The following is a 26,414-nucleotide window of genomic DNA, read 5'->3' as shown; positions in this document are numbered from 1 at the left end:
TGAGTCACGGTCTGTGGTATGAACCCTCCTCGGGCTTGTCTGTATTTTGTCATAACCTCTCACCTTAATGCTACAATTACTATATGCTTTATGTCATGCTTATTCATAATTTATTTCAACTTAAGAGCTTCAAACTCCATTTATAGTACATGCATAGCTTGGAAAGTTTAACATCGTCAGTATAAAAGATAGAGCTACTAGAAATACTTAACTATGTAATATTTTCTCATTTCTCTAATTTTTACATTTTAGATGAAATGTATTCAATACAGGTTTTTCCATCAATTTAACTCTTTCACATTTAACAAAGAAAAAAATATGGAATATAGACTACTTGAATTAATTTGCTATGGAAGGTCATATTATAAATTTTATTTTCCTCTTATGTAATACTTTTAATGTCAAGACAACCTTAAGATTGTAAGAATATTCAATAAAATATTTCTAGGTTTTTTATCTGCGTATGTCAAAAGTGTGATTCAAATTAAAGTACAATAAATATTTTGCTTATTTACACTTTTATATTAAAAATTTAAGGTTGTTACATCTAGAAAAAAACAAAAACCTGTTAGTTTTTTATTTGAATAGTTAGCTTAGGCAACATCTAAGGGACACTACACTATTGGTTCAGTGCAGATGAAATATGATGTTACAAAATTCCAATCATGAATACTAAGAGCCACTCAATAAGCCATGCAATGTGAATGCTATCAGACATTCAATAAGCCAGAAAATGTGAATGCCATCAGACACTCAATGAAGATGCCACAGTAGATATTTGTCAGGGCAAGGTATGGCAAGAATGAATGTTAGTTTGATATTTTGGTATGATTGTTATATCCCCTTGTTATGAATGCGAAGTGTTGCACGTGTTATGAACTGAATGATTTAGTCTTCGTTGAAAGTGCGAGAGAGTGTGTTAAGTTAGTAAGATCTTGCTCCCGGTCCAGGAAGGCTGGATAGTTGCTTCCTGGACTGGTGTTTATATATGTATATAACATGAAAGTTGATGGACTGGTGATTTTTGATTAATAATATTTGAGAGTTGATTTCATTATGTGCATATTGAATATTAAAGTATTATTCGTATTTCAATGGATATCTATAGTTGGAGTTTCATTGTATCTAGTAGTAGTTGTTCTTTTGTGAGTAACTAAGCAAGTATTAAGTAATTGTAATTGAGTATTGATGTATAATTGTTCTTAGTTGTAATATTTAAGAATTGAAGAATTTAAGAATCAAGTAATATTTGTTTGTATAAGTGAGCCAAGACAAAGTCAACAACACAAGAACAAGAGCCAAGCGTATAATTTGAACCCTGACAATACTGTAATACTTAACATTGAGAGACCACAGAGTGCTACTTACTTCCTTCCCAGGTACAATGCAAGAGGTTGAGTGCTCCCTCTACCCTTTTCCAGTGATGGAGATGAAAGAAAGAGTATGCTATGGCCTCACTGTCCCCCCTCTTCAAGATATGCTCTGGAGGTAGGATGAGACTCTTCATTTCTAAGAGATACTGGAAGAAAATAAAAGTTACATCATTGGAAGAACTCAGTTTAGTGAAGCAATACACAGGGTTCATTCAATTCAACTGGCACTTATAAAATTAAATAATGACTTAACTAGAGCTAATAATAGTAACATTTCTCCAGTATTTATCCTATAGACTGAATAGACTATTTGGTGGTGCAGTTTGTTGTTCAGACTTATTGATGGTCCTGGGTTCAAACCCTGTCTGCTCCCATCCCCCGTTGTCCTGTGCGAGGTTTGGACTAAGAAGTAAATTATCTTAAAACAAACGTTTTCTTTTTTTATAATTATACAAAAGTTGAATTAACAAAAAAGCAATTAACCTTTTTAAATATAAGGACTATTTAAAAAAACAACAACATTTCTATAGTTTGAGCCAAAATGTTACTTCAATTGCCAATAGGCCTCTTCAATTCTGAAAAGGAGAATTAAAAAAAAAAGTATGGTGGTCAGGTAGTTGTTGTGTAAGTTGTTGAAATGTACCTTGGGAACATGAGGATTGAACTCCACTGCTCTGTGTATAGCTTCTACTGCTGTCATTTCTGCTGTACTTAAACCTCTTTTAGAGGCAATGTCTGGAGAGAATCTGAAGACAAACAGGAGGAACGGTCAGAGAAGAAACAAAAAAAAAACTCATTAATTTGGTAACAAGAGATCCAGTGGTTAGGTGTTCAACTACTTAGAATTAAGATCATAAGTACAGAGAGAAAACAGATCTTTAACTTCCTCTAGGAGATCTAGACAAAACTAGACAAAGTGTGAAAATAGCACTTACTTATCAGCTACAGCCCTTGCTTTAAGAAGTGCTGCTGTATAACAAATAGTGGCTGACTTGGGTAAACTGATGTCTGGGGAGACAAACACAAATGTAATTCAATTAACCTGATAGGATTTTACAATGAGTCCAACATCAAAGCATGTAACAGGAAGAAACTTAGGGAAAAAAGACAATGCCACAAAGCTGAAAGCTTCAAGTGGATGTTCTAGATTGAATGTAGTCATATTTGGTCGAAAAGAACACAGGATGTTGTTTTATTATTTATTAAAAAAGAAAAATTTTAAAAAAATCACAAAAAAGATACTAAATATAGAAAAGAATGTATACATTTCATGAATACATAATAACAGACCAATAATAAAACAAACTGTAACTTTTATTAATGTACATGAATTTTTATAAAATTCCCTTACAAGCGATGAAAATAATATTTTTTTTTTGTTCATTTGAATAAATATGGTAATGTAAATCAAAATGTGACATGAAAAAATAATTACAATAAAAAAAAAAGGATATAGAACCACATTTTTATTAATGTGTCATAAAACAGTCATAAAATTGACTCATGAACATTGCTAACTTATTTTCACTCTACTACTGGTGCACCATGTAGCTAAACCAATAGCTGTTGGCTTAACTTAAAGTGATACTTAGCTGTATTGACTATATGAAACAAGGTGTCACTGACTGTAATCAATGCAGACCAAGCTCTTCTCATGGTTTATAAAAAAAATTGTCTTATTTTATAGTACTTAAAGCTATCTATCTCATTTTGTGAAGATCAAAATGTAACTTGCAAATCAATCAAATCAACTTGAGTATTGACTTTCTAGTGAAAGTATCTATGATTTAAATGTCTGTTTCAAAGTTATCTTACCATCAAACCTGGCTAACACAGCTTGTACATCAGCATACGCTTGTAATTCTAACAATGCTTCTATCAAATTTTCATGAATGTTAAAATTCATGACAGGAGACTCTTTTAATAACTGAAACAAGATAACAAAATTAGATTAATATTTTTACAGCTTTGAAGGTTGAAAAACTCAAAAAGATAAATGTTACTTTTAAAACTTTGAAAAACTCAAAGATAAATGTTACTTTTAAAAGTTTGAAAAACTCAAAGATAAATATTACTTTTAAAACTTTGAAAAACTCAAAGATAAATGTTACTTTTAAAAGTTTGAAAAACTCAAAGATAAATGTTACTTTTAAAACTTTGAAAAACTCAAAGATAAATGTTACTTTTAAAAGTTTGAAAGAAACAAGGTAAAACAGAATACAACTGTTTCTGTGGGTTCAGAGATTGTCTACATTGTGGACACTATTAAAACAAACTTTTAACACAAGATGTCACATTTGATAGAAAAAAAAACAATTCATTTCTTTTCAGAAATAATTATGGACAATCCAATATTTTAGAATGTAAGGGAATAAATATATAAAAAATAAGTTTGGGAAAAAAAAATCAACAACTAGTGTCTAATAGTCAGGAATAGAAAATATGAAACAAGAGTTTGGTACAGTTCAAAACTCTTTATTTTTAATAAAAAGTCCAGTTAGTGGACATTATAGAGTTTCCCTAAAATGACATAAAACTAAGATGAAAAGATCAAACATTGAAATCTATTTTAAATTTATTAAAAACAATTTTGTGGTGTGGTTGACGTTAGTGATGAAACAAAGCATAAGACTTACATCTCTCATCATTTTGACGGCTTCTCTTGTTCTGCCCAATTTCCGTGAACACATTGCTAATCTTCTTTTTATATACACTAATACATTCATATCACGACCTGAAACATTCAAACATTTCACAATGTATATATAATGAAAAACCTGAAAGGAAGCCAAACAAGTCACAAAATAAAAGTCTCCAGTAATGCACACTTTTCTGATTCTACAAGTGAATAACGTGTCACCTTATATATGACTAGCATTCTTTCAAAAAAGAAGATTATTATGTATTACACATAACCATGTGTTAACCTGTTGCATATATAGTGACTTAAACTCTAATGTTCTTATCTTTCCTCCCTGATTCAGGTAATCTATTCAATACTCTAATAGCACTAAGAAAGAAAGAGTACTTATATGAATATACCCTAGCATATGGAATAAAATGTGACTTTATCGTTGTATCCTTCTGAGTATTTTAAATTGTTGTGCTTGGTAAATCAAAGTTCAATGTTTCATGTATTACTGCTAAACTTTACTTCTGCCCTGGACCGTCTACATGGTGTATGCTTTTTTCTGAGTTGACAGATCTTAAACAGAGTAAGCATATTAGACTATTGGCCTAACTAAAGTCAGAGGCATGGTGATGGAGTGATTAAGCGCTTAGCCTCTGAACTGTTGGGTCTCGGATTCAAATCTTGGTAAAAACTATGATTTTGAATTTTTAGGATGCTTCTGAGTCCAACCAACCTAAACTTAGTTTGGGAAAGTTAAGGCAGTAGTTCTTTGTGAGGCCAAATGACGCCCTCATAACCATTAGCTAAAGGAACAAAAGACTTTACATCATCTGCCCAATAGATCGCAAGGTCTAAAAGGGGAACTTTAAGGTCATCTTAGTTTTATATTCTTATTAGATTTATTTTAAAACAAAAATATATTTAATTATTTCAATGTTTTTTCGTAATGCAATGAATGTCTGGATAACTAAATAAATGTTTATTTAATTTATTCAAGTTTCAAACTTAAAGAGAAAAACTTCATAGGGACTGTAGTGTTTACACAATCAATAAATCAGTTTAAGAAAACCTAAGGAACAAAGAACAAGGAAGGACTGGGCCAAATGTTGAATTTTCTAGTTAGATTACAGCACCAACATAGATCAGCCCAAACATCATCATTCTATCAAACCTCAAGCCCAGACTTGGGAAACCATAAAAAAAAAAATCAATATTCAAGTTTCACAACTAAAGATAGATTGTGTCTGAGTAGCACACATCATACATCAAATTACCTCCCTTTATACAGTCTGGTCAAGGCAGAGAGAGAAAAACCCCAACACTCACACACAAATAATTCTGTGATGTCATTAAATAGCCTCCCTTGGCCTAAGGAAATACAATAATGTAGATTGCCCAAGCCATTCCTCACCAGTTCCCTTTCCCTTGTAGCTTTAGCCAGACACTGAGCATTGACATTACATTGAGAACAGAGAAGATATTAGACCAATGTAAGATCTACTGCCATTTATAGACATCACATTGTGTGGCAGAGCTTAAGTTAGATGATTAACTCCTGGGCAGAGACATGATGAAGATCACAAGGCTTAGACAGAATGCAGCACACCATGGCAATGATTCTCAACCTATTGAAACTCTCTAGACCATGGCAATGGTTCTCAACCAAGTGAAACTCTGAAAACCACTTATGCTTAATAAAATTGTAAATGCTGCTAGTAAGACCATGGGCAACAAACAAACCGCACATCTGTTTGTGATAAACATTCTTAAGAAATGTAATAAGACTTTTAACATAAAGAAACCACCCTGCCGAGTCATGATTTCCTCATTTAAATAACACAGAGACATTGCAAGACACCTATGACTAATACAGACACAAAAACTCTTTTGTTCCCTTATCAATTAAATCACTGAATTGTAGTGTTTAACAGAAACTGTAGTATGAGTATATACTTTGTTCGCTTATAATGTAGTGCTATGTGTAATCCTCAAGATAATAAAGATTTTTAATCTTATTATGTTTCCATCACACTTCCTTACCTTCAATTAGGGCACTACCACACTATTAAGCAGTGTATATTTAAAGAGGAATTTACTTACGGTGTAATGCCTCTTGTGTAGAATTTTGATGTTGTGTTGACTGTGATTTTCTATAACTGCCTTCTGCTGCCTTGTATGCTTGTTTGAACAGTTTTTCACACTGCAGACATATTACCAAATATTTCAACAAAGCAAAACACACTAACAAGCTAGTACTAAGTCTCTATGTGAGGAGAACAATAAAAGGCCTCCTAAATAGACTTTTAATCAAAGAATAATGGAATTAAGACAAAGGAATACTAGAATTCACTTGATGAAAGTGCAGAAGATAAAAATCTGTTTAAATGAGTTTATACTTTTATAAGTCTTCACTCTGGTGCAAAACTCCTAAATAAGCTGAAGAGATGAAAGTTGAGCTGGGTTGGTCATATTGTAAGACAGGATTTTGAATTTCTGGAATGTACGGGTGATTCTGAGTCGACCTGACATTAGTTGGGGAAAATTAAAGGTGGTTGGTCATTGATTTTCACACCCTTGTTAACCACATGCCAAAGAAACAGACTACTTTTACATCATCTGTCCCGAAAGGTATGAAAGGGCAACTTTACTTTTTAAAAAAATTTCATTAAATAATATTAACAAAAAGTTTCCAGCAAATTAATCAGCATTGTGAGGTTCTGATATCAGCTAGTATATATTTAATTGTCACATAGATATCAAATACAATATACATAGATATATATATTTTAGACAAGCAGTATAATATAAACACTCAAAAATCTATATAACAGAAAATAAATAATAGCTGGCAGTTAATACATGGCAGTTTTCCAAATAAATAGAAAATTTAGCAAAAAAAGTAAACACCTGCTTTTACTGTTGTATCAATTATATCCAAATATAAATATCTGTTTTATGGCAATATACACTGGGTTAACACTGCAACAAAAGCCTTAAACTAGATATTTGTTATTCTTAACAAAATATCTACTCACTTCTATGACTGTGGTAGCTTCTTCTTCAGCCAGCAACACCATTGCTGTGGCACACCTAGCAAGAAAACAATATTATTATTTTATGTGCACTTCAAATCTTTTGTTACCATTTGTAATATCACCTAAAGAGAGAGAGAGAGGAGAGAAGGGCCATTAAAAGATAAGTTTTGGAATATATATGTGTGTGAAATGTACATCGGAATGCTTTATTAACATCTCACAAGAAAACATAGTACTTTATGTACCGGTATTTTACAGCAAATCACCCTTTGCAAATGTGTAGTATATAAGGGTGCAAGTTGTACAATTTAGATTTGACTAATTTTGAAATTTGTGTGGGGTATATGCGTGTGCTGGTTATACACACATGCAGTATATATGCTCGAAAATACTGTATATGAAATTATTGTTGCATCAAAAACTAATAGCACTAATTTCAATAATTTTATGCTGGCACATTGATTAGGGTTGTTTAAAGAATTATACCATACGAAATTTAGAAAAAAAAACAAAAAAAAAAACTATTTATTTATATTCTTTTCATAAATGGAAAGGGGGAGGGAACACTTACTGCCACGTGGCACAAAATAAGACATTCATCAATGATACATTCACTAAGAAAATCTTTCTGAGAGCTCTTAAGAAACATTAAAAAATTAAATGAAAAATAGCATTATCTTTTCTTATATAATACAGACGTTACTTCAAAAAGAAGATGATTACGCCCTACGCATCATGCATCTAGCAATTAGTGTTAACCAATGACTTAAATTCTGCCAAGTCACTGGCTTTCCTGAATGTCTCAGACAATCCATTCCATGAACAAATAGCACTAGGGAAAAAGGAAAATTTTACAAATTTGTCCTAGCTTATGGAACGAGGAGTGTGCCTTTATCTTTGTGTCTTTTTGAGTATTTTATTAGATTTTGTTTTTTGTATATGAAGATTAACCAGAAATAGTAACCACACTTAGATTTATATTTTATATTGTTATAATAAGTAATCATATTTAAAGCTATTTTATAAAATGGAATATTAAATTCGTTAACAAAACTGACTTTTAAATCATTTAAGAATCTAGCGCAGAAAAAATAAATTTTGACAAATTTAGTGCTGAGTCTTAACTGTTAATATTGATTTAAAAAAAAAAAAGAAATTTAATGAAAATAAAAAAAAAAGAATATTTGAAAAAAAAGAGACATTGATTCAATTCTCTAATAGAAGGTTTTTTTTGCTTTTTGTTACCCAAATTCTATTCTCAGAGGAAATCATTTAGTTAATGACTAGCCATTGACAAAGATCCAAGTCAAACAAACCATGAATTTCATTGAATAAAAAGATGAAAAAATGCTTCAAGACAACAAAAGCAGTCTGACAAATAAAAAGTAAAATGATGACAAAACTAAAAGGATAACTTGAATGATCATAAAACATTTTGTTTTAAGTGTACACAAATTTCTTTTTTTTTTAAATCTAATTTCTTATAGAAAAAGAGAAAAAAAAGAAAGAAATCTAGCACTGCTTTTCAGTGTTGCTGATTCTACTATAAATAGGTATGAGTAGATCATTGATATTTAGTGTTTTGATTATTAGGAAACCTTCAATGTGAGAATGTGAAAACTTGAAGACATCAGTGCAGAAATAAAAAAGAAATGAAAACTTGTAAAGTTTAGATTATATCCTGAAGATAACATAATAATTAGATTAGTTCAGCGTGTCATACCCAAAGGACAGTTATTGAGTCATAGTCTAAGAAGACTGTCTCCCCATGATTTTCAACAGAAATTTGTTTTTCCTTGCAGCCAATCAAAGCACCCCTTTACCACTTCACTTTACATGAAATGACAGTCTAGGTTACACAGAAATACATGTCCAAGTTACACAGAAACACATGTCCAAGTTACACAGAAATACATGTCCAAGTTACACAGAAACACATGTCCAAGTTACACAGAAATACATGTCCAAGTTACACAGAAACACATGTCCAAGTTACACAGAAATACATCTCCAAGTTACACAGAAACACATGTCCAGGTTACACAGAAATACATGTCCAAGTTACACAGAAACACATGTCCAGGTTACACAGAAACACATGTCCAGGTTACACAGAAATACATCTCCAAGTTACACAGAAACACATGTCCAGGTTACACAGAAATACATGTCCAGGTTACACAGAAATACATGTCCAGGTTACACAGAAATACATGTCCAAGTTACACAGAAATACATGTCCAGGTTACACAGAAATACATGTCCAAGTTACACAGAAATACATGTCCAGGTTACACAGAAATACATGTCCAGGTTACACAGAAATACATGTCCAGGTTACACAGAAATACATGTCCAGGTTACACAGAAATACATGTCCAGGTTACACAGAAATACATGTCCAGGTTACACAGAAATACATGTCCAGGTTACACAGAAATACATGTCCAAGTTACACAGAAATACATGTCCAAGTTTGGGTAATTCTAAGTAATGTAATTCTATGTCACTTGGTCATGTAATTCTATGTAAATTGGACATGTAATACTATGTAACTTGGACATGTAATTCCAGACAAATTTGTAAATAATCCACTTAAAGTTATTGTATGCTTCCTAACAAAAAAAAAAAATAAAAGTGCCAAATGATCTATTTTATCTTTTGTATAACTCCTAGTCTGTATTATCTTTCTTATTAAAATAATTCACTCAAGAAAGTCCAAACTAATTTATTTCAACTTTTGTAAATCTAATTTAATTTAGCTCTGCTTTCAATCTTCGATTTTAAAAAAAGTTAAAACAACCTTAGTTGTCATGGAAACAACCCACTAAATTCTACTTGGATTTCTCTAGACACAGAAAAAGCAAAAAATTTTTTTTTTACAAATATCATGTCTGACAGGTTAAGCTGACATCTGTGGGTTTTCGAATGTCTCAATTTGGAACTAGCTAAATGGAATCTCACTGTCTGACTGTAACTCACTCTGGATTCTTCTCTAACGCATTATGTGCAGCTTTGATCCTAGACTGAGGGTTTCTTTCTCTCCAGGCCATTTGCATTACTGAAATGGAAATAGATACCTGAAAAGTTCTGACATTAAAAATATTGTTTTATCTGATAAAAAAAATACATTAAAAAAAAAACAACTTGAAAATGAAAAACACAAAATATTATGTTGACTTTGATAAGGAGAGAAAAGTTTAAATGCTCTAACTAGACATGAAAATCATTTGAAGAGAAAATATAGAACAAAATACTTCCACCAAAGTAACATGATGACAAGGACAAATAATGAGAAGTAACTTTAGTAAGTATAAGAAGAAACTTGAATGTAAATCAACAAATGTTATATGATACAAAATATGAAAACATAAAAAAGAACTACAAAGAAAAAAAACAAACTATTGTCATTAGTGTCATATTGATTTTGAAAGCAGCAAAAATGTTGATGAAATTTGATACTAGAACAGCCGCTGTGTTAACATTTCTGGAGTCATTAAAAATAAATATCTAATGTCAGTGTTCCATTCTTCCAATATAATATATGTGTTTGACTGGCAGCTTTTTTCTTTCCAACTTTGTAGCTAGATTTGTAGTGCCCAGGGTATTCACTTTATAAATGAAACTGAAAACATTTTTCTAAAATACATTTTTTTTATTCTGTCTAGCAAAGCAATAGAAGAATGGTTCTAAACTTGTACTGAGCTAAAGCTAAATAGCCTACACAAGATTTTCTATTATCAACCAATTGTTCTGTAGTTCATGAAAGATTAACATAAAAAAGATATAAGCAGGCAGGTTTTGGTGGTCACCTAAAGAGCATATCATTACATGCAGTTGAGATTCAGAAAGCGTTTCAAAGATCAGAACTAATAGAGCCTTTCACAGTGGAGAATATTCTGATAGGTATTACTGACTCTAGACTATCATAATCTAACTCTTCATGTGAGTGAGGGCTTCAGAGGCTTAAATAATCTTTCAAAGCCAAAAAAAAGCCTGTAGTGCCCAATGCATGTGTCACCATGTCAAGAGCACGTGGCTTCCAAGAAATGTTGAGACAGAATTAAATTAGTCAAGGTACACAGTGCAGAACTGACTGCTGTGAGATCACAAAGGAAGACTAAAAATGACAGCATTGCTGGTGATTTACTGAAATATAACTGACATAGTGCACACAAACCATTATGTTTACTGTTCTCATTGATCAAGATTCCAATTTTCCAAAAGTCGTTTTTATTACCCTTTTTAAAAAAAAGATAATGTCTTATACTCCAAAAAGTAAGTGTAAGATCTATTGTGTCCAATCAATTACAGCCAAGAAAACTATTGAATCTTGTTCTTGTCCACTTTAATAATTCATCTATATGAACTACACATGATAGAGGCTGTCCTTAATAATAATATATCTTTAAGAAATATTGAAATCTATTGGAAAGATTTCTCATTGACAATGTAATAATTACAAATGAATTTACTAAGCACACAAAAGGGGAAAGACCTTAGAGCTAAATAAAGAGACTTACTTTCATATTCTGGTTTGCCTGTGTCTGCCTCACATGTGAAGTAGGTCTGGTGGTCTTGTGCTGAGAGATTCATGTCATAGTAGGTCAGAGGCTCTTTCCCTGTGGCCCAGTTAAACCTCTGGTACTCTGAGCCACGGAATAAATTCAGAGGGTTCCTCCATACTTTACATTCTGTCAGTCAAGGATGAACAAAAAATAAAAAACAGCTAACATGACAGGCAATCAATGTCATTGCTAGATCAAAATAAACCAAACACATCTTTTGTTATGTCCTTCCTTGCTACTGACTAGGTTTATCAATCAAACTTAAAGGTGGTAGTGTGTTCTGTAAGAGTATCAGTGTGTTCTGTAAGAGTATCTGTGTTTGATTGGAGGAGGAAAAAAAGGGAAGATGAGGGGGTAGTAAATTAAAAGTGAAGTTCCCCCATTCAGACCATGTGGTCTATAGGGCAGATGATGAAAAGGTCATCTTTTTTCTGTGGCCCATGGTTTATGAGGGTGTCATGTGGCCAGCACAACGACCAACCGCCTTTACTTTTCCCCAACTAATGTCAGGTACCCATTACAGCTGGGTGGACTCAAAGGCGCCCTAAAGATCCCGAAATTAAAAATCCCAGTCTTATTCAAACGTGGGACCCTACAGTTGGAAAGTAAGCACTTTACCACTCAAGGGGTAGATTTTGTAAAATGAGGCTTTGCTCAACTGTTTTCTACACACACTGATTTTGTACTTTAAACACTCACTGCTACATAGATTTGCTTAGTTAGGGAAACAAATACAAGTCTCTTTTGAAACAAGTAAAACAAAAAGACTGATCAGATCAATTTTAAGAGAAAAGATTAAATGACCTGGAATGTTTGAAACCAAACACTTTGCAATAAAAAGAATTACTAGTAGAAAAGAAGAAATTGGGAAAACAAAACTGCAAACAAAAGTTTCCATGATGTCTGGGAAGGAAGCATAATGAAGAGATGATGAAAGTGAGTTTGAAAGAGTAAAGAAGGAAAAAGAGAAATGATTGTGAATCATGATGAAAATAGATTGCAAATCAATATGTATTGTAGCCACCATTGTAAATCAATATGTAATGTAGCCTCAATTGTAAATCAATATGTAATGTAGCCACCTTTGTAAACCAATATGTAATGTAACCATTGTAAACAATATGTAATGTGGCCACCATTGTAAACCAATATTTAATGTAGCCCTCATTGTAAACTAATATGTAATGAAGCCACCATTGCAAACCAAAATGTAATGTAGCCACCATTGCAAACCAATATGTAATGTAACCATTGTAAACAATATGTAATGTGGCCACCATTGTAAACCAATATTTAATGTAGCCCTCATTGTAAACTAATATGTAATGTAGCCACCATTGCAAACCAAAATGTAATGTGGCCACCATTGCAAACCAATATGTAATGTAGCCACCATTGCAAACCAATATGTAATGTAGCCACCATTGCAAACCAAAATGTAATGTAGCCACCATTGCAAACCAATATGTAATGTAGCCACTATTGTAAATTAATATGTAATGCAGCCACTCTGTAACTCATTGTGTACTGAAGTCATGGTGTAAATCGAAATTTTAGGAAAAACTTTAATAGTAAACAGACAAAACAACAAACATGCAATAATGGGCCCCAGTGACATTCATTAGTCTGGTGACAGGTCCACTCTCCTTTCATCCCTCACACTAACTAATAGGTCAGTTGAGTCAGTGCTTCTACTGCCATCAAACACTCAGCAGGCAATCTGTCAAGCTGTCTACCAAACTACCAAGAGATTGATCTTTCAGGGCAGCAAACAAGTACACACCCTCAGTTTCAGACATACCAAGTGGACAGTGGAAGCAAGAAACAAAATCGTCAATATAAAATAATATCGATCCAGCCTCCTAGTGGATATTTTGTTTTTCTTTAGCATTTTTTTTAACGTTTTGATTTCCAATAGCTGTGATGGACACAAAGGGGGGGGGGGGGGGGCGATGACGTCATTTGTACGCAATCGATTTTACTTAAAGATCTACAGAGTTAAATCTAAAATAGATTTGCCATGTCTAAAGTCCAGCCATGATTAATTCCCAGGCCAATTAGGCCCGAGATTGTTAGGGCGTGATAGGAGGAAGTACATCAGGACAGGATTAGAGTGGAACACATGGGTTTTAACATGGACCATAACCTTGTGGAGAATGAGAGAGAGAGAGAGAGAGAGAGAGAGAGAGAGAGAGAGAGAGGATTATTATTCTATCTTTAAACCTGAGACACTATTCACAACTTAGGTAGACACACTTAAATCTCTCTTGAGTTTTATTAGGTACCGTGCATTATTTCTATGTACAATAAATAAATGAAAAGTTGTGCAAACACTGTTGATGCTCTTTGATTGTTACTTTTCAAAAGTAATATCTAGATCTATTTGTCTAGCGTTGAAGTATAAACCTAGTTTACATTACTCAAGTCATGACATGATTATTACAATGGTTTTTTTTTTGTACATCTGACATTTCTGTTGCTATAGAAGCAGGGGAGAAGTTGAGGCAATAATGCTGATGGGTGATACAAACACGCTTGTATACAAAAAGAGAAGGTAGGCAAACAGTCCAGTGATAGTGCCCCTATACGTTTGTTGATGGGACAGGGCAACACGGCATTCTGTCTACGCTTTCGATATGTTTTGTTTTATTGTCTAACAAGATACAGATCCACATCACTAGCAAACAGCCAAGGTATCAACTTGACATTTCGATCTTGTACAAAACTGTTGTGAACAAATCCCCAATTACATTGGATCCAGCTGTTTGTGTCGGTCTGTTCGTGTCTAGAAAGTTCTTCTCAAAGAAATCTCGGTTGACTTGTGTGCGGAGACAATTAGGAGGTGGAAGCAGGCTGTGAGCACTTTTAGCTAAGTGAGGGACAAGATAATTGAAGGACACACGATAACAAAGCTTTGTCCAGGCTGGTGCATACACAGAGACAATAGAAAGAGAGGAGGACTGGGCTCGAGGGGGAGACAGCAGAGAAATAGAAACTAAAGGGTATGGCTGTACAATCAATCAAGACAGAGAAATAGCAACTAAATGGGTATGGCTGTACAATCAATCAAAACAGAGAAATAGAAACTAAAGGGTATGGCTGTACGATCAATCAAGACAGAGAAATAGCAACTAAATGGGTATGGCTGTACAATCAATCAAAACAGAGAAATAGAAACTAAAAGGTATGGCTGTACAATCAATCAAGACAGAGAAATAGCAACTAAATGGGTATGGCTGTACGATCAATCAAGACAGAGAAATAGAAACTAAATGGGTATGGCTGTACGATCAATCAAGACAGAGAAATAAAAACTAAAGGGTATGGCTGTACGATCAATCAAGACAGAGAAATAGCAACTAAATGGGTATGGCTGTACGATCAATCAAGACAGAGAAATAGAAACTAAAAGGTATGGCTGTACAATCAATCAAGACAGAGAAATAGAAACTAAATGGGTATGGCTGTACAATCAATCAAAACAGAGAAATAGAAACTAAAAGGTATGGCTGTACAATCAATCAAGACAGAGAAATAGAAACTAAAAGGTATGGCTGTACAACCAATCAAAACAGAGATATAGAAACTAAAGGGTATAGCTGTACAATCAATCAAAACAGAGAAATAGCAACTAAATGGGTATGGCTGTACGATCAATCAAAACAGAGAAATAGAAACTAAAAGGTATGGCTGTACAATCAATCCAGACGGAACACAATTTCCTCCCTATCCCCAATCGGAATAACCAAGTCTAGCCCGAACACATGTTTGTATCTCTGGCTCTAGTGATTATCATTGGAGAGTTCCACTTCTCCTTTCTGTAAACAACTTGCGCTTGAGTAAGTGACAGTCAACATAAACCATCACTCTGTCATCCTATACACGGCTAGATGACGTTTTGGAACCTGATCATGAGACATCTATAGATAGATGTAAAGAACCTTAAGCCACCGCCGTGAAGGAATTAGGAAGTTAACAAACTGACCGATTAAGCATTTTCCCAAAGCGTATAGCAACTCTGTCTGTCTGCTAAAAAGTACACGTTATTTCTCCCACACCCAATCTCGGATTAGGCTGAAATTTTGAACATTTTTTTTCCCTTTTATATGACAACACAAGAATCAATTAAAAAATTAACTAATTAGTTTATTAACTATTGGTAATTAATTGTTTTGTTTGGTATATTGAACAAGAGAAAGAAATCGTACTTGACATATGTGGTGGTATAAGTTGAATTAGCCCCTTTGAGGAATCTTGAGCCCTAAGTGAACATCCTATTAATGCATAAAAAAAAAAACGATCATATTGACAAAGATACCCCCCTTCTTCCCTTCATAGAGCATTGAAAAGCTAAAAGCTAAACTAAAACAATTGGTAAGAATATTCCCATTGCACATATGGAAATGTCTAGGGCAATCGCCCAATATAATTACACGACTGATCAAAACTTAACTGATACAATTACACTTAATATAAACTTTATTTTATTTAAAAAGCTTTTTATTTATTTTTCTTGTTACAAAATTTATATCAACTCGCTCTGTCTGTCTGTCTGTCTGGGAAAAAAGGTTTGTACTCGTCACTGTTTCCTTTATTTCGGGTAAAGTTGAAACTTTGCACAATTATTTATTGACATAGACAAAACATGGATGAAAAAAAAACAATTCCCTATTTTGTTTGATACGAACAATCAGATCTGGCTAAATATGTAGTGTTTCATCCCCTTAGATTATTGTACGCGTTAACTCTCTCGCACCCATTCTCGGATGAAGTTGAAACTATAAAGAATTATAACATGTTTCAATAAAAAATTAACCAATTAGTCAATTAATGATTAATAATTAATTATTTTCTTTGATATCGAATACGGGAAACAACTTCTACATTAATGAGAGATATAGTTGTAAGTGCGGAGTTCTTTCCCTTAGATAAGCTTTGCCTTTTTTTTTTTAAAGGATTTAAAAAATATTTTTCTTTTTTTCTTTGTTCCATCAGTAGTTTGTGAAGATGCTTGTCATACACGAGCCATATAAACCAAATGTATTTTAGTAAAGCCTCAACACTAGACAGTCTTGAAATGTTAATAATAGACAATCGAAGATCCCGGCATTGGGCCGTTAGAGCTGTTAATGCTGAATATACATAAAGACTGTTCCCGACATTAAATATGAGAATTGCCCCCAAAATTATCAGAAGTACTTTAGATTTCTCATCTTATTCTTCCTGGGCACACACACACACACACACATAAAACTGGACAGAACGAGTAGATTGCATCCAACTTGAAGCGATCACTGAGTAATGAGTTATTTTTGTGACTAGAGAGATTTTTGAAACTATGACAGCGTACCATCAATGAACAGCGTACCATCAATGGACAGAATACCATCACTGGACAGCGTACCATCAATGAAGCCCTCACAAGTCCTTATGAGAGATACAGAGTCAGATGTGCATCAAGTGCTCACTACTTCACTTATTCAACGTTATAGAATAAAAAAAGATGTTTAGCATGAAGCCATTGAGTGTAGCAAGTAACTGTAGCCACTATCCAATTCGTTAACAGCCATTGCCTTGTGATAGTAACAGAGGCTGGCTGGCCTTTAAGGAGAATGAAAAAAAAACAACAGTCTTCGTAAAATCAAAATTAGAAAGAAATCAGCTAGACATGAGTCTATCAAATGTTATGAACTATAGAAACGTCTTTAAACTCTGTACACGGCCCAAATATTGAATGTTTCAATTCAAGCTCATGTCTGTAGGACATCCAGTGGTCTTCATTGCGGAATACTGATTGTCTTACGTGACGAAATATGCCTTTTGCAACTGGGTTTGTATGGTCATGTGAAATACTGCACGCATCCTTAATCCTCGAAATCGAAAACAATGCTTTATGTTGTATGGAAGAAAAAAAGAGAGACGAATGTTGAAAAAATAAAAGAAGCTCGATAAGATGTAAATTCTAGTCTAAGTAGACACAATTACTAAAAAGAGAGTAGATTTAAAACATTTTTTTGTTTCACAATTCTCGATGGTGCATTAACGGAGACAAGCCAAGTCCAACCAGGGTGACAGTGAAGTCGTGTTTAGTGAGAGCTACTTGTAATGTGAAGGAAATGGGAGACCAGCTGAGAAATGGAAAACTCTGTCAAACTGTACCATCACCACACAACACATTCACATTTTACAAACACATTGACAAAAGGTGACAAACAATTATTTAGATCACACTTAAAACAGAAACACGATAAACATATATATATATATTTTAAAAAAGACAATAGCTTCTTTATAATCTTGTAGGGCTATTATTTTGCTCTTAATGACAAATGAATGTTAGTTAAAAAAAAGATGACGAAGGCATGATTTTTCTATGTATTGAAATGAAATGATTTGTGTGTGTTCAGTCTGTTCATGATTTCAATGTTTTATTTCATACAGTGTAGCTCTGTTATTTCTGTTATCTACAGATCCCTGACTTTTCACTTGACATCGGGTCATCCAATCAAAGTCCCCAATTCAGACCTTGTGATCTATAGGGCAGATGATGTAAAAGTCATCTGTTTCTGTGGCCTACGGTTAACGAGGGTGTCATGTGGCCAGCACAACAACCAACTGCCTTTACTTTACCCTAACTAATGTCAGATACCCAGTCTTCACCAGGATTTGAAACCAGGACCCCAGTTCAGAAGCCAAGCGCTTTACCGCTCAACCACCGCACCTCCGATTAAAAGAGGTATTAACAACCCAATTCCATTAAACAAAGAGATTAGACGACAACCCATCTGTACGGTATGTCTTAAAATTATATAGACTAGTTCCTAGTACACATAAAATCTAGATAAAAGATTAGAGAGCAGTCCAATTGACAAGACATAAGTAGAAGAATGGGAGACAGACGAGGAACAGTTTCTAGAGGTGAAAGCACCACCAACAAAAGACAAGTTTGGAATATCGCACTGACTTGATGACTGACCGGGTAAGGTAGACTGATGGCTGGTGAGCCGCGTGCCGTTTTCGAGGCCCCCGTTGGATATGGTGCCGCCGCCGTTGGTGCTGGCCGTGCCATTCGTGATGCTGGCTGTGCCGTTCTCGGAGCTGGTGTCCCCACCGCCAAGCAGAGGAGTGATATGATTGAGGGAGACCTGCTCGATGAAGGACGTTCCATATTTCTTGAAGTACCACCACTCAAAGATCTGAAAGCAAACGAAAAGAAAGTTAGAGAGACAGTTCCTACAACACATTTACAACATGAAGAAAGCAGACTAAGGTCAAGAAGAAAGTTGTTCAAAGATACAACATTTCTTGAATGTCTATAAATAAGAGCGTAACGCTTCGGTGATCGAATATATAAACAAGGTTTAAAGAGTATAGAAAGAATAAGAAAGTTTAGGAAGACGACGTCTAGGAGCAGTGATGGAGGATTTATAAGAGATTGGAGTGTCTTAGATTACTTTGAGCGCAAGTCGTTAACAGATAGGACAGAGTCCTAGCGCGTATAGCAATGATGCCCAAAATACGGCCCGCGAGCCAGACCCAGCCCACCGAAACGTAGTCACTAAGTGTAGACCCCGCCTTTTTTTACCCAATTGAAAAAAAAAAACAAGGTTGAAAAATGTATCTTACCTAAGTAAGGGCCCTCACTTTTTTCTCTGATGAATAAGTACCATGACCTTCAACATTTGTACGTTTATGAAATGGGAAAGCCGAAGAAACTACATGTGAACTCTGAATTTAGAATCTACCATGAAAAGTGAACAGATCATTATTTTTGTGTTGGACATGATAATAAGCCAAGCTTTGACAATGTCTTTGATTTGTCAAGAAAGTGTGACTGTTTTTAAACAACAGCAACATAGAAACGACAATATAATACAAATATGACGGCATTCTTGGGTTGAGCAGAAAATTAAAAAAAAAAAGTAAACTACGCCAAAAGATTAAAGGATCGATTGGAATGTTTACCAAAAAGAGAGAAGAAAATGAGTCGTTGGCTAGCTAGTTACAATGTTGCTTACATTTTAAGTAATGAAGCCATTAATGTAAGTACTAGAACCACAGGTTTCTAATAAAAATTGTTTCAGGTCAATTTCATTTCGTTTTAGTACCTTTGACCCGCGACACAAATGTAATAAATTAAAATGGCCCGCAGGTCGAATTGGGTTAGGCATCACTGGTTAGTAGGTATAGGCAACCTAATCACATCACATGGGCAGTGGAGTAGAGTTAAAACCACAAAGTGGACAACACGCCTGATGTTGATTAGTTTATCCACTCTCACCCCCCCCCCCCCCCAAATTTTTAAAATATCATCAAGTTTTGTGAAGACTATCAAAGATTGAACGATTAGTTTCCCATTATAAGCGTCGAGACTATCGAATATCACATTTAATGGATCATACACTTGTGAAGTGCCTTTAACATCTCTCTCTCTCTCTTTCTCCTTCTTTCTTTCACACACACACCCAAACACGTATCCACGCACGAGCTAAACAGACGGGCTGAACACAAGAGGTGTTTGTCGAACATGCTTTTTGCCACCTCCCATTCAGCGGTGCCATGTTTGTCAGAGCTAATGAAATGTCAATGTGTATTGATGAGATCAAAGGGAGAGGGTGGGGAAGGTACAGAATCATAAATCATTCCTACTTACTAAGTGTACACATGTACAGACATGAACACATCGACGCATGTTGATAAATCAGCAATTATCTCCATTAGCTCTAAACCACTTACTGTTAACATAAGGTAAAAATAATTTCGAAAACAAAATGATATACTGCCAAAGACTTGAATTCGTTTGTTTCTAGCTCCAGTCAGTCACGCTGTTTTAAGATTTTATGTATAACGTTTTCCTGAATAGGTTTATAGCTACACACACAAAAAATCTGTTCAATGATCGCCTTTGAGAAGAAACAATGTACTTTATAGTACTTGTCAAGTACTTAAATTAAATAAATACCAATAATACTAAATAATACTATTTATAAACACTATGTAGGAGCATGTCTAGAAGGTCTTCACATTAAAGCATTTCTTATTATTTAGACTTAAAAGACAAACCACAATATCGATGTCTATCGTTGGCCCAGAATTGTACTGATGCAGATTTGGATGGCGATTGGACAGATACCATCTGTACAAAGGAAAAGGAATGGAAAAGCCTGCTCCTTAAATTACCTTAGTTCTGTATGGTAATGTCACTGATTTCCTTGAATACAAGGTGAGTGGGGTGTGTGGCTGAGCCGCGGCTGAAGTTCGAATCCGCACTCAAGTGAATTGTGTTTTCGGAGCGCTGAAAGGGAGCACGGAAGCCTTCTCCCAGAAACCCCAATGTCTTTGAAAGAGACTGGAGCGCACCGAGTCTACTCTAGCAATATAATACTCTAGCAATAGAAATGTCGGAAATAAAATGTCGAGTTATTTACAGGTTAAAACTCCATTCTCCAAACGAGTTGATAGATCTGTATGAATGTGAAGGAAAGAAACTTAAACAAAAAGTAATAGTGCTTTGAATATCTTCCACACTTCTTCTGCTCATTACACAGAAATACACGCACAAAATAGAAGCAGATACATGTTCTTATCTTTGATAATCACGTCTTCATTTCAATGGATCTTAGACTTGCGTAAACGAGCGCCACAACGATTCACGCAGATCAAGATATGCATCTCGCTTAGAGGTCCTCTGAATGTATGCATCGAGAGACAGGGGAGCCTGCTGAGGGCTTTCCTCTGCGGTAGATTCTATATTAAGAATAATCTTGTCAATCACATCATGTCTCAGACTGATTTCCAATCATTGCTACTTTTGTCCCGGTATTCAAACAACACGTAGGAAATATTTGTCTCCTAATTTCAGAGTTCATTGTGTAGGCAGCCGTTATAGCATGTCAGGCAAGGGCAATCAAGACTTCTTCCAGCCCCCCCCCCCCCCCAACGGGTAGCATGGGGGGAATCAAAGACTACTTTACGTACATTTCCACCAATTATGCAGTGGATATGACAGTGTAGACCAGTGGTTCCAAAACTTTTTTTGTCTCGTAGACCCCCTTACCATGTTTTCTGATCTACGGTAGACCCCCTGCTTAACTTATATTGCATTTTTTGCTGATTCATCATCTCTTTTTAAACTAATTTCCAACTGTAGTGAGTAGAAGAGTGAAAAAGTAATTTAAAGTTTCAAGTTAGAGATCTATCGTTTTATTGAAAAAATTCAAATTTAAACCAATTAAAATAACAATATGTATTACTCGAATCACCAAACATACTGGAAATATGTTTGTTTCTTGATCTTTCACGTGTGACTCAAATATTGGGTCTGCAAAACTGTTCTCGCTAACAGGACAAGGGGCGAAGGCGAGTATCTGGCGCCTAAACCAGCAAGCTTTGGGCAAAAGGGACTCATTAGCTTGCTACCCACCTAGGAGAAGGAAAACTGAATTCAAGCCTTTGCTGCCTTGCAGCCATACCCACAAATTAAATACATCAATTTTTTATTTGAATAGCAGGATAAATATTTAAAGGATTAACTATGGTACAAATAATTTATTATGATATGTGTGACAAGTCAAAAACTCGCTGTCAGAGTCACTCAAATTTATCACAGCATTAATTATTATTTTTCATTATTTATTTATTTTATTTTAATTATTTGTCCATCCTACCCCTAAATCATTCACCCGCCACACCTTTTCCGCTCCAGGCTAGACTTAGTTGACCACCTTGGAGATAGCTAAGACGCGTCCTTTCATTTATCTGCCCTTGATCGGGGAAAGGTAGACACACAATCTCTTTTGTCTTCCCGCCGGATGTCTGAAGGACGGTCGCAGTGGACACCACCTTGTGTGGGATGCAAGTCGCTCCCCCCCCCCTTTCCCACTTCTCTCTTTGATCTAGGAGACCACAAAGGACTAAACACGCCCATTGACCTTCCAAATGTGCGACTCCCATCTCAAGTCTAATTCACCCACTTGTAAGATAATTCTTAGCCTAGGACATTTCCTGTTCCCGCCCACATTTTCCAGGCATATATAAAGTAGATCCAAATCAAATCAGACCCTCTTATTTCTCATTGTCGTTGAGCTATTGAGTCTGAACTACTTCATACATTCTTTCTCCTAGAGGAATACCTGGTGGTAAGCCGAACTTAATCACAAGTTCCATCTTAATTACTCTGTGTATATTTCCATTGGATTTTATCATGTGTATTTTGCCTAGTTCATTTATATTTAATTAGTGCATTGTGTATTTCTCACTGGCGTAAGTAGAAAACATAAACATGTCCTATGTATTTATTTATGTATTGCATTAATCTATTAATGCTACGTTGCTCAATTGATCGTTGATGCAACCATGTATATATTTGTACATCTTATTCTATTTCCTTTATCTCGGTTGACCGCCTTGATAATTTTACTAGCGCACTAATACTGCGTCTAGAAAAGAGACATGAGTTATCTCCCCTGTAGTCATTTTACTCTAACGAGAGTTGTGCCCCTTGAGTGGACACCCTCTCCATTCAAGCGCGCTCCATTGTTCTCGACCCACGGTCATATGTAAACAAACCGTCTGGGTCGCTGACCACCGCCCATTTCACCCCCCCCTCTTCCTCTATCCACCTGTGTTGTTTATTTGAGATTATTATTTCCCCTTCTATGTATATTTTTATATTATTACTTTCCCTTCTATGTACATTTTTATATTGCTACTATCAGCCATCTATTATTCCAAATCCCATTTGTCATCATCTCCCCTTTTGTGCTCAAAAGCAATTTTACCAATCTGACGAATGCACCTCAGTCGAGGGCATCGATAAGATGCATGAGAGACATGTCCTAACTTGTCTTTATTTATCCGCAGCCTCCCTCAGGTGTCTGCCTATTTAGGTGCTTAGTGCTGTTCAGCACTGTATTTGCTATCGAGAATCACCTACTGCCTATTTATTCATTGGATCAACGATCTATTTACCTGCATCTGTGCTTAGTGCTATTCAGCACTGCACTTGCCTACTGAGATCTACTCAACTGTACCACTTGGCGCTATCGGCATTGCCCGCCTATTCGACAGCCTACCTGTCAAGCTATTAGGTGCGACGTCCCTATAGATTCAGATCTGTGTGAGACGTCATAGCTACGCCAACCCTCTGCAACTCACTGGACATATCCTGTCAATTACGCTGCCCACGGCAGATCAGCTCTGCCCGCAGTAACCTTGTGCCCACGGTAGCCGGCCACCCGCCCTACTGTGCCCACTACAGATATTAGATTTTGGGGATTGAAACTCCACAAGAACTATATCACCGGCGTCCCTCTATCCGCTAGAGCGCCACCTCCAGCTGCAGAACCTCAAGCCAGGACACAGCCAGCTGCGACATCAACAGGACAACCAGCTAAGGACAAAGTGACATACTCTCTTATTAAATGCAAGAGTGATGATTAAAGCTAGTATTATTTAGAGATAGAAGCAAACCTACCCCCTTTTTTATTCTTATATGTATATTTATGTAAATAAATATTCTTCATTTTTAACTTTTGTATCTATCTTTCGTTGCTTTGTCTCGTTGCGTGTCTGCTCCCGATTCATATGCTGATAGGTTGGTGTGTGATAGCTTTAAAAATAATCATCCCCTAGACATAAAACGCGCCAAACACACGTCACATTTCCCCACCTGTCACAATATGAAATAATTCCATTAATGGGATGCAAAAATTAAAATTAAAGTCACGACCTGCTTAAATGAAACCCATTATCGTAGACCCCCAATTTATTTTTTTGATTTCGTAGACCCCTTGGAAGTCTTCGTAGACCCCTTGGAAGTCTTCGTCGACTGCTGTAGACCAATGCTCATCCACAAGTCAATGATATACTGAATCGTTGGTAACAAGACGATGGGAAGCAGAGATACACTCAAAGATCTAAGGATTGGTCGCACGGTAATTGGTCTGGGTCTAAACATTAGACAAGGCCATCTTATTGGCGCTAACTGGTGAGAAATTATGTTGACTCTTATAAATTACAGACGTTAATTCAAAACTGAAGATAATTACGTCCTTACGTATCCATTGGTCAATCTACTAAGACATGTAAGAGACTAAAACTGGCTGATTCAAGGAATACATCCCATGCTTTTATAGCACTGGGGAAGAAGGAGCACTTCTACGAATATATCCTAGCATACGGAATAAGAAATGTGCCTTTGACTTTGTGTCTTTCTGGGCATTTTTATTAGATTGTGGTTTTGTATTTGTAAGTTACGGCTCAGTATTTTGTGTTATTGTTGTTACATTATTCTTGAGTCTTCTATATCTATGTAAATAAACAAAACTCTAATCCTGCCCTTGTTGGTCTCCTCAATCTACTGGCTATACATAGACACAGCTTATATAACTCCGTCGTTTAATTGTTTCTTTTTACAAAGCTTTTATCAACTCACACTGTCTTGTCTTTCTTGTATAAAGTGCTACTCTAGTCACATGTGAATATTCGTTTGCCATAATTCTGTATGTTATTTGTTTTTTAAATGATGATTTCCAAACTGAGGATGCAGATTCTAATATTGGTCTAACCAAGTTTTGATAGCATTTTAGTTTTATGTTCTTGTTAGATTTAAATTTATACAAATGTATTCTACAAACTCCAAAACCTTAAGTAACAAATAAAGGAATCATCTTGGCTGCAAAACTTTGAGCAAAAAAGATCAAAATTAAATTTAAATCCCCCTCCCCCAAATTGTCTTAATTCAGATACCTTTCGGCTGTCCTAATACATTTCCTACGCTCTATCTTAATAGATGGCGTCTAAATTCATTTCTGTCCAATAACATTTGTAATATTAATGGAGACGGCGAAGATAAGCTATTTCCCCTGAGATTTCTGGCTAGAGTCTGATCGATCGAAAGCAACTGGTCAAAGAAACTTCTTGCAAATCTCATCACACAGGCCTAATGGAATTCTAAGCCAGTTACTTTAAACAAGAAAATCATAAAAAATAATGAAAAAAAAACAACAAACCAACAACAAAGCTTATACGAAATGTAATTGTATCAATTAGTTTGGATCAGTCGTGTAATTAAATCTAGACTATTCTAGACCAACAACATTAAATCTGTGCGATTGATAATATTTTTTACCAATTGTTTTTGTTTAGGATAGAAACAAGACTTTGTTGACATGCAGAAGGTTTTAGCTTTCTCAATGCGCTATGGAAATATCACTTATCTGGACCAGTTAGGAAAATGGGAGAGGAAAGGGAGGGGGGGAAGAAAGAAAGGGATATCTGGTTGGATTTTACCGTCATTAGTTTTTAAAAGGGGGAAAGACCTAAATTCAAAGTCGTGGCTAACGCTACCCACTCTGCTCATGAGGTATATCTGATTAGAGAATATTGTATAGTTATATATTGTTTGTTTCAATTTAGATAGGCGACCTAAAAAAGGGGACTAATTCAGCTTATAATACCACTTTAGTCAAGTACAATTTTGTTGTTCGAGATACCAAACATAATTAATTACCAATACTTAACTAACTTATTGGTTCATATTTTTTTAAAAATTGTTTTATTTGTGTTCAGGTAAAAGAAAAAATTGTGCTAAATTTCAGCTTGATCAGAGATTGGGTGTGGAAGAAATAACCAGTACAAGTGTTTGACCAGACAGATAGACAGACGGACGGAGTGAGTTGATATAAGGTTAATAACAGAGAAAATAATAAACGTCGAAGTAACAGGAGCTGTCTATTTATAGCCAGTAGATAGAGGAGATCAACAAGGGCTGGATTAGATTTATTTTTTTCGCCATTCAGACTAT

At 35.1% G+C, this 26,414-nt stretch overlaps 1 protein-coding gene across 7 annotated transcripts in view; it reads right to left on the bottom strand.

The window, feature by feature from the left end:
• The window catches only part of LOC106067067 (suppressor of tumorigenicity 7 protein homolog), an 82,522-nt gene that overhangs the window by 7,715 nt on the left and 48,393 nt on the right, over positions 1-26,414 (bottom strand). For 6 of the 7 annotated variants that reach the window (XM_013226170.2, XM_013226172.2, XM_056027788.1 and 3 more), the window contains 10 exons: positions 18,573-18,804; positions 11,564-11,734; positions 10,023-10,101; positions 7,041-7,095; positions 6,106-6,205; positions 4,010-4,107; positions 3,189-3,300; positions 2,309-2,381; positions 2,017-2,119; positions 1,369-1,519 (listed from right to left, as the gene is read on the bottom strand). In XM_013226170.2, the coding sequence (XP_013081624.2) occupies positions 1,369-1,519; positions 2,017-2,119; positions 2,309-2,381; positions 3,189-3,300; positions 4,010-4,107; positions 6,106-6,205; positions 7,041-7,095; positions 10,023-10,101; positions 11,564-11,734; positions 18,573-18,804 (1,174 nt within the window). The remainder of the gene's footprint in view (positions 1-1,368; positions 1,520-2,016; positions 2,120-2,308; positions 2,382-3,188; positions 3,301-4,009; positions 4,108-6,105; positions 6,206-7,040; positions 7,096-10,022; positions 10,102-11,563; positions 11,735-18,572; positions 18,805-26,414) is intronic. The other variant, XM_013226171.2, reaches the window with a different exon arrangement.

Source organism: Biomphalaria glabrata, chromosome 4 (genome assembly GCF_947242115.1).
Source record: "Biomphalaria glabrata chromosome 4, xgBioGlab47.1, whole genome shotgun sequence".
Taxonomy (NCBI): Eukaryota; Metazoa; Mollusca; class Gastropoda; family Planorbidae; genus Biomphalaria; species Biomphalaria glabrata.
This window is presented reverse-complemented; position numbering and strand designations above follow the sequence as displayed.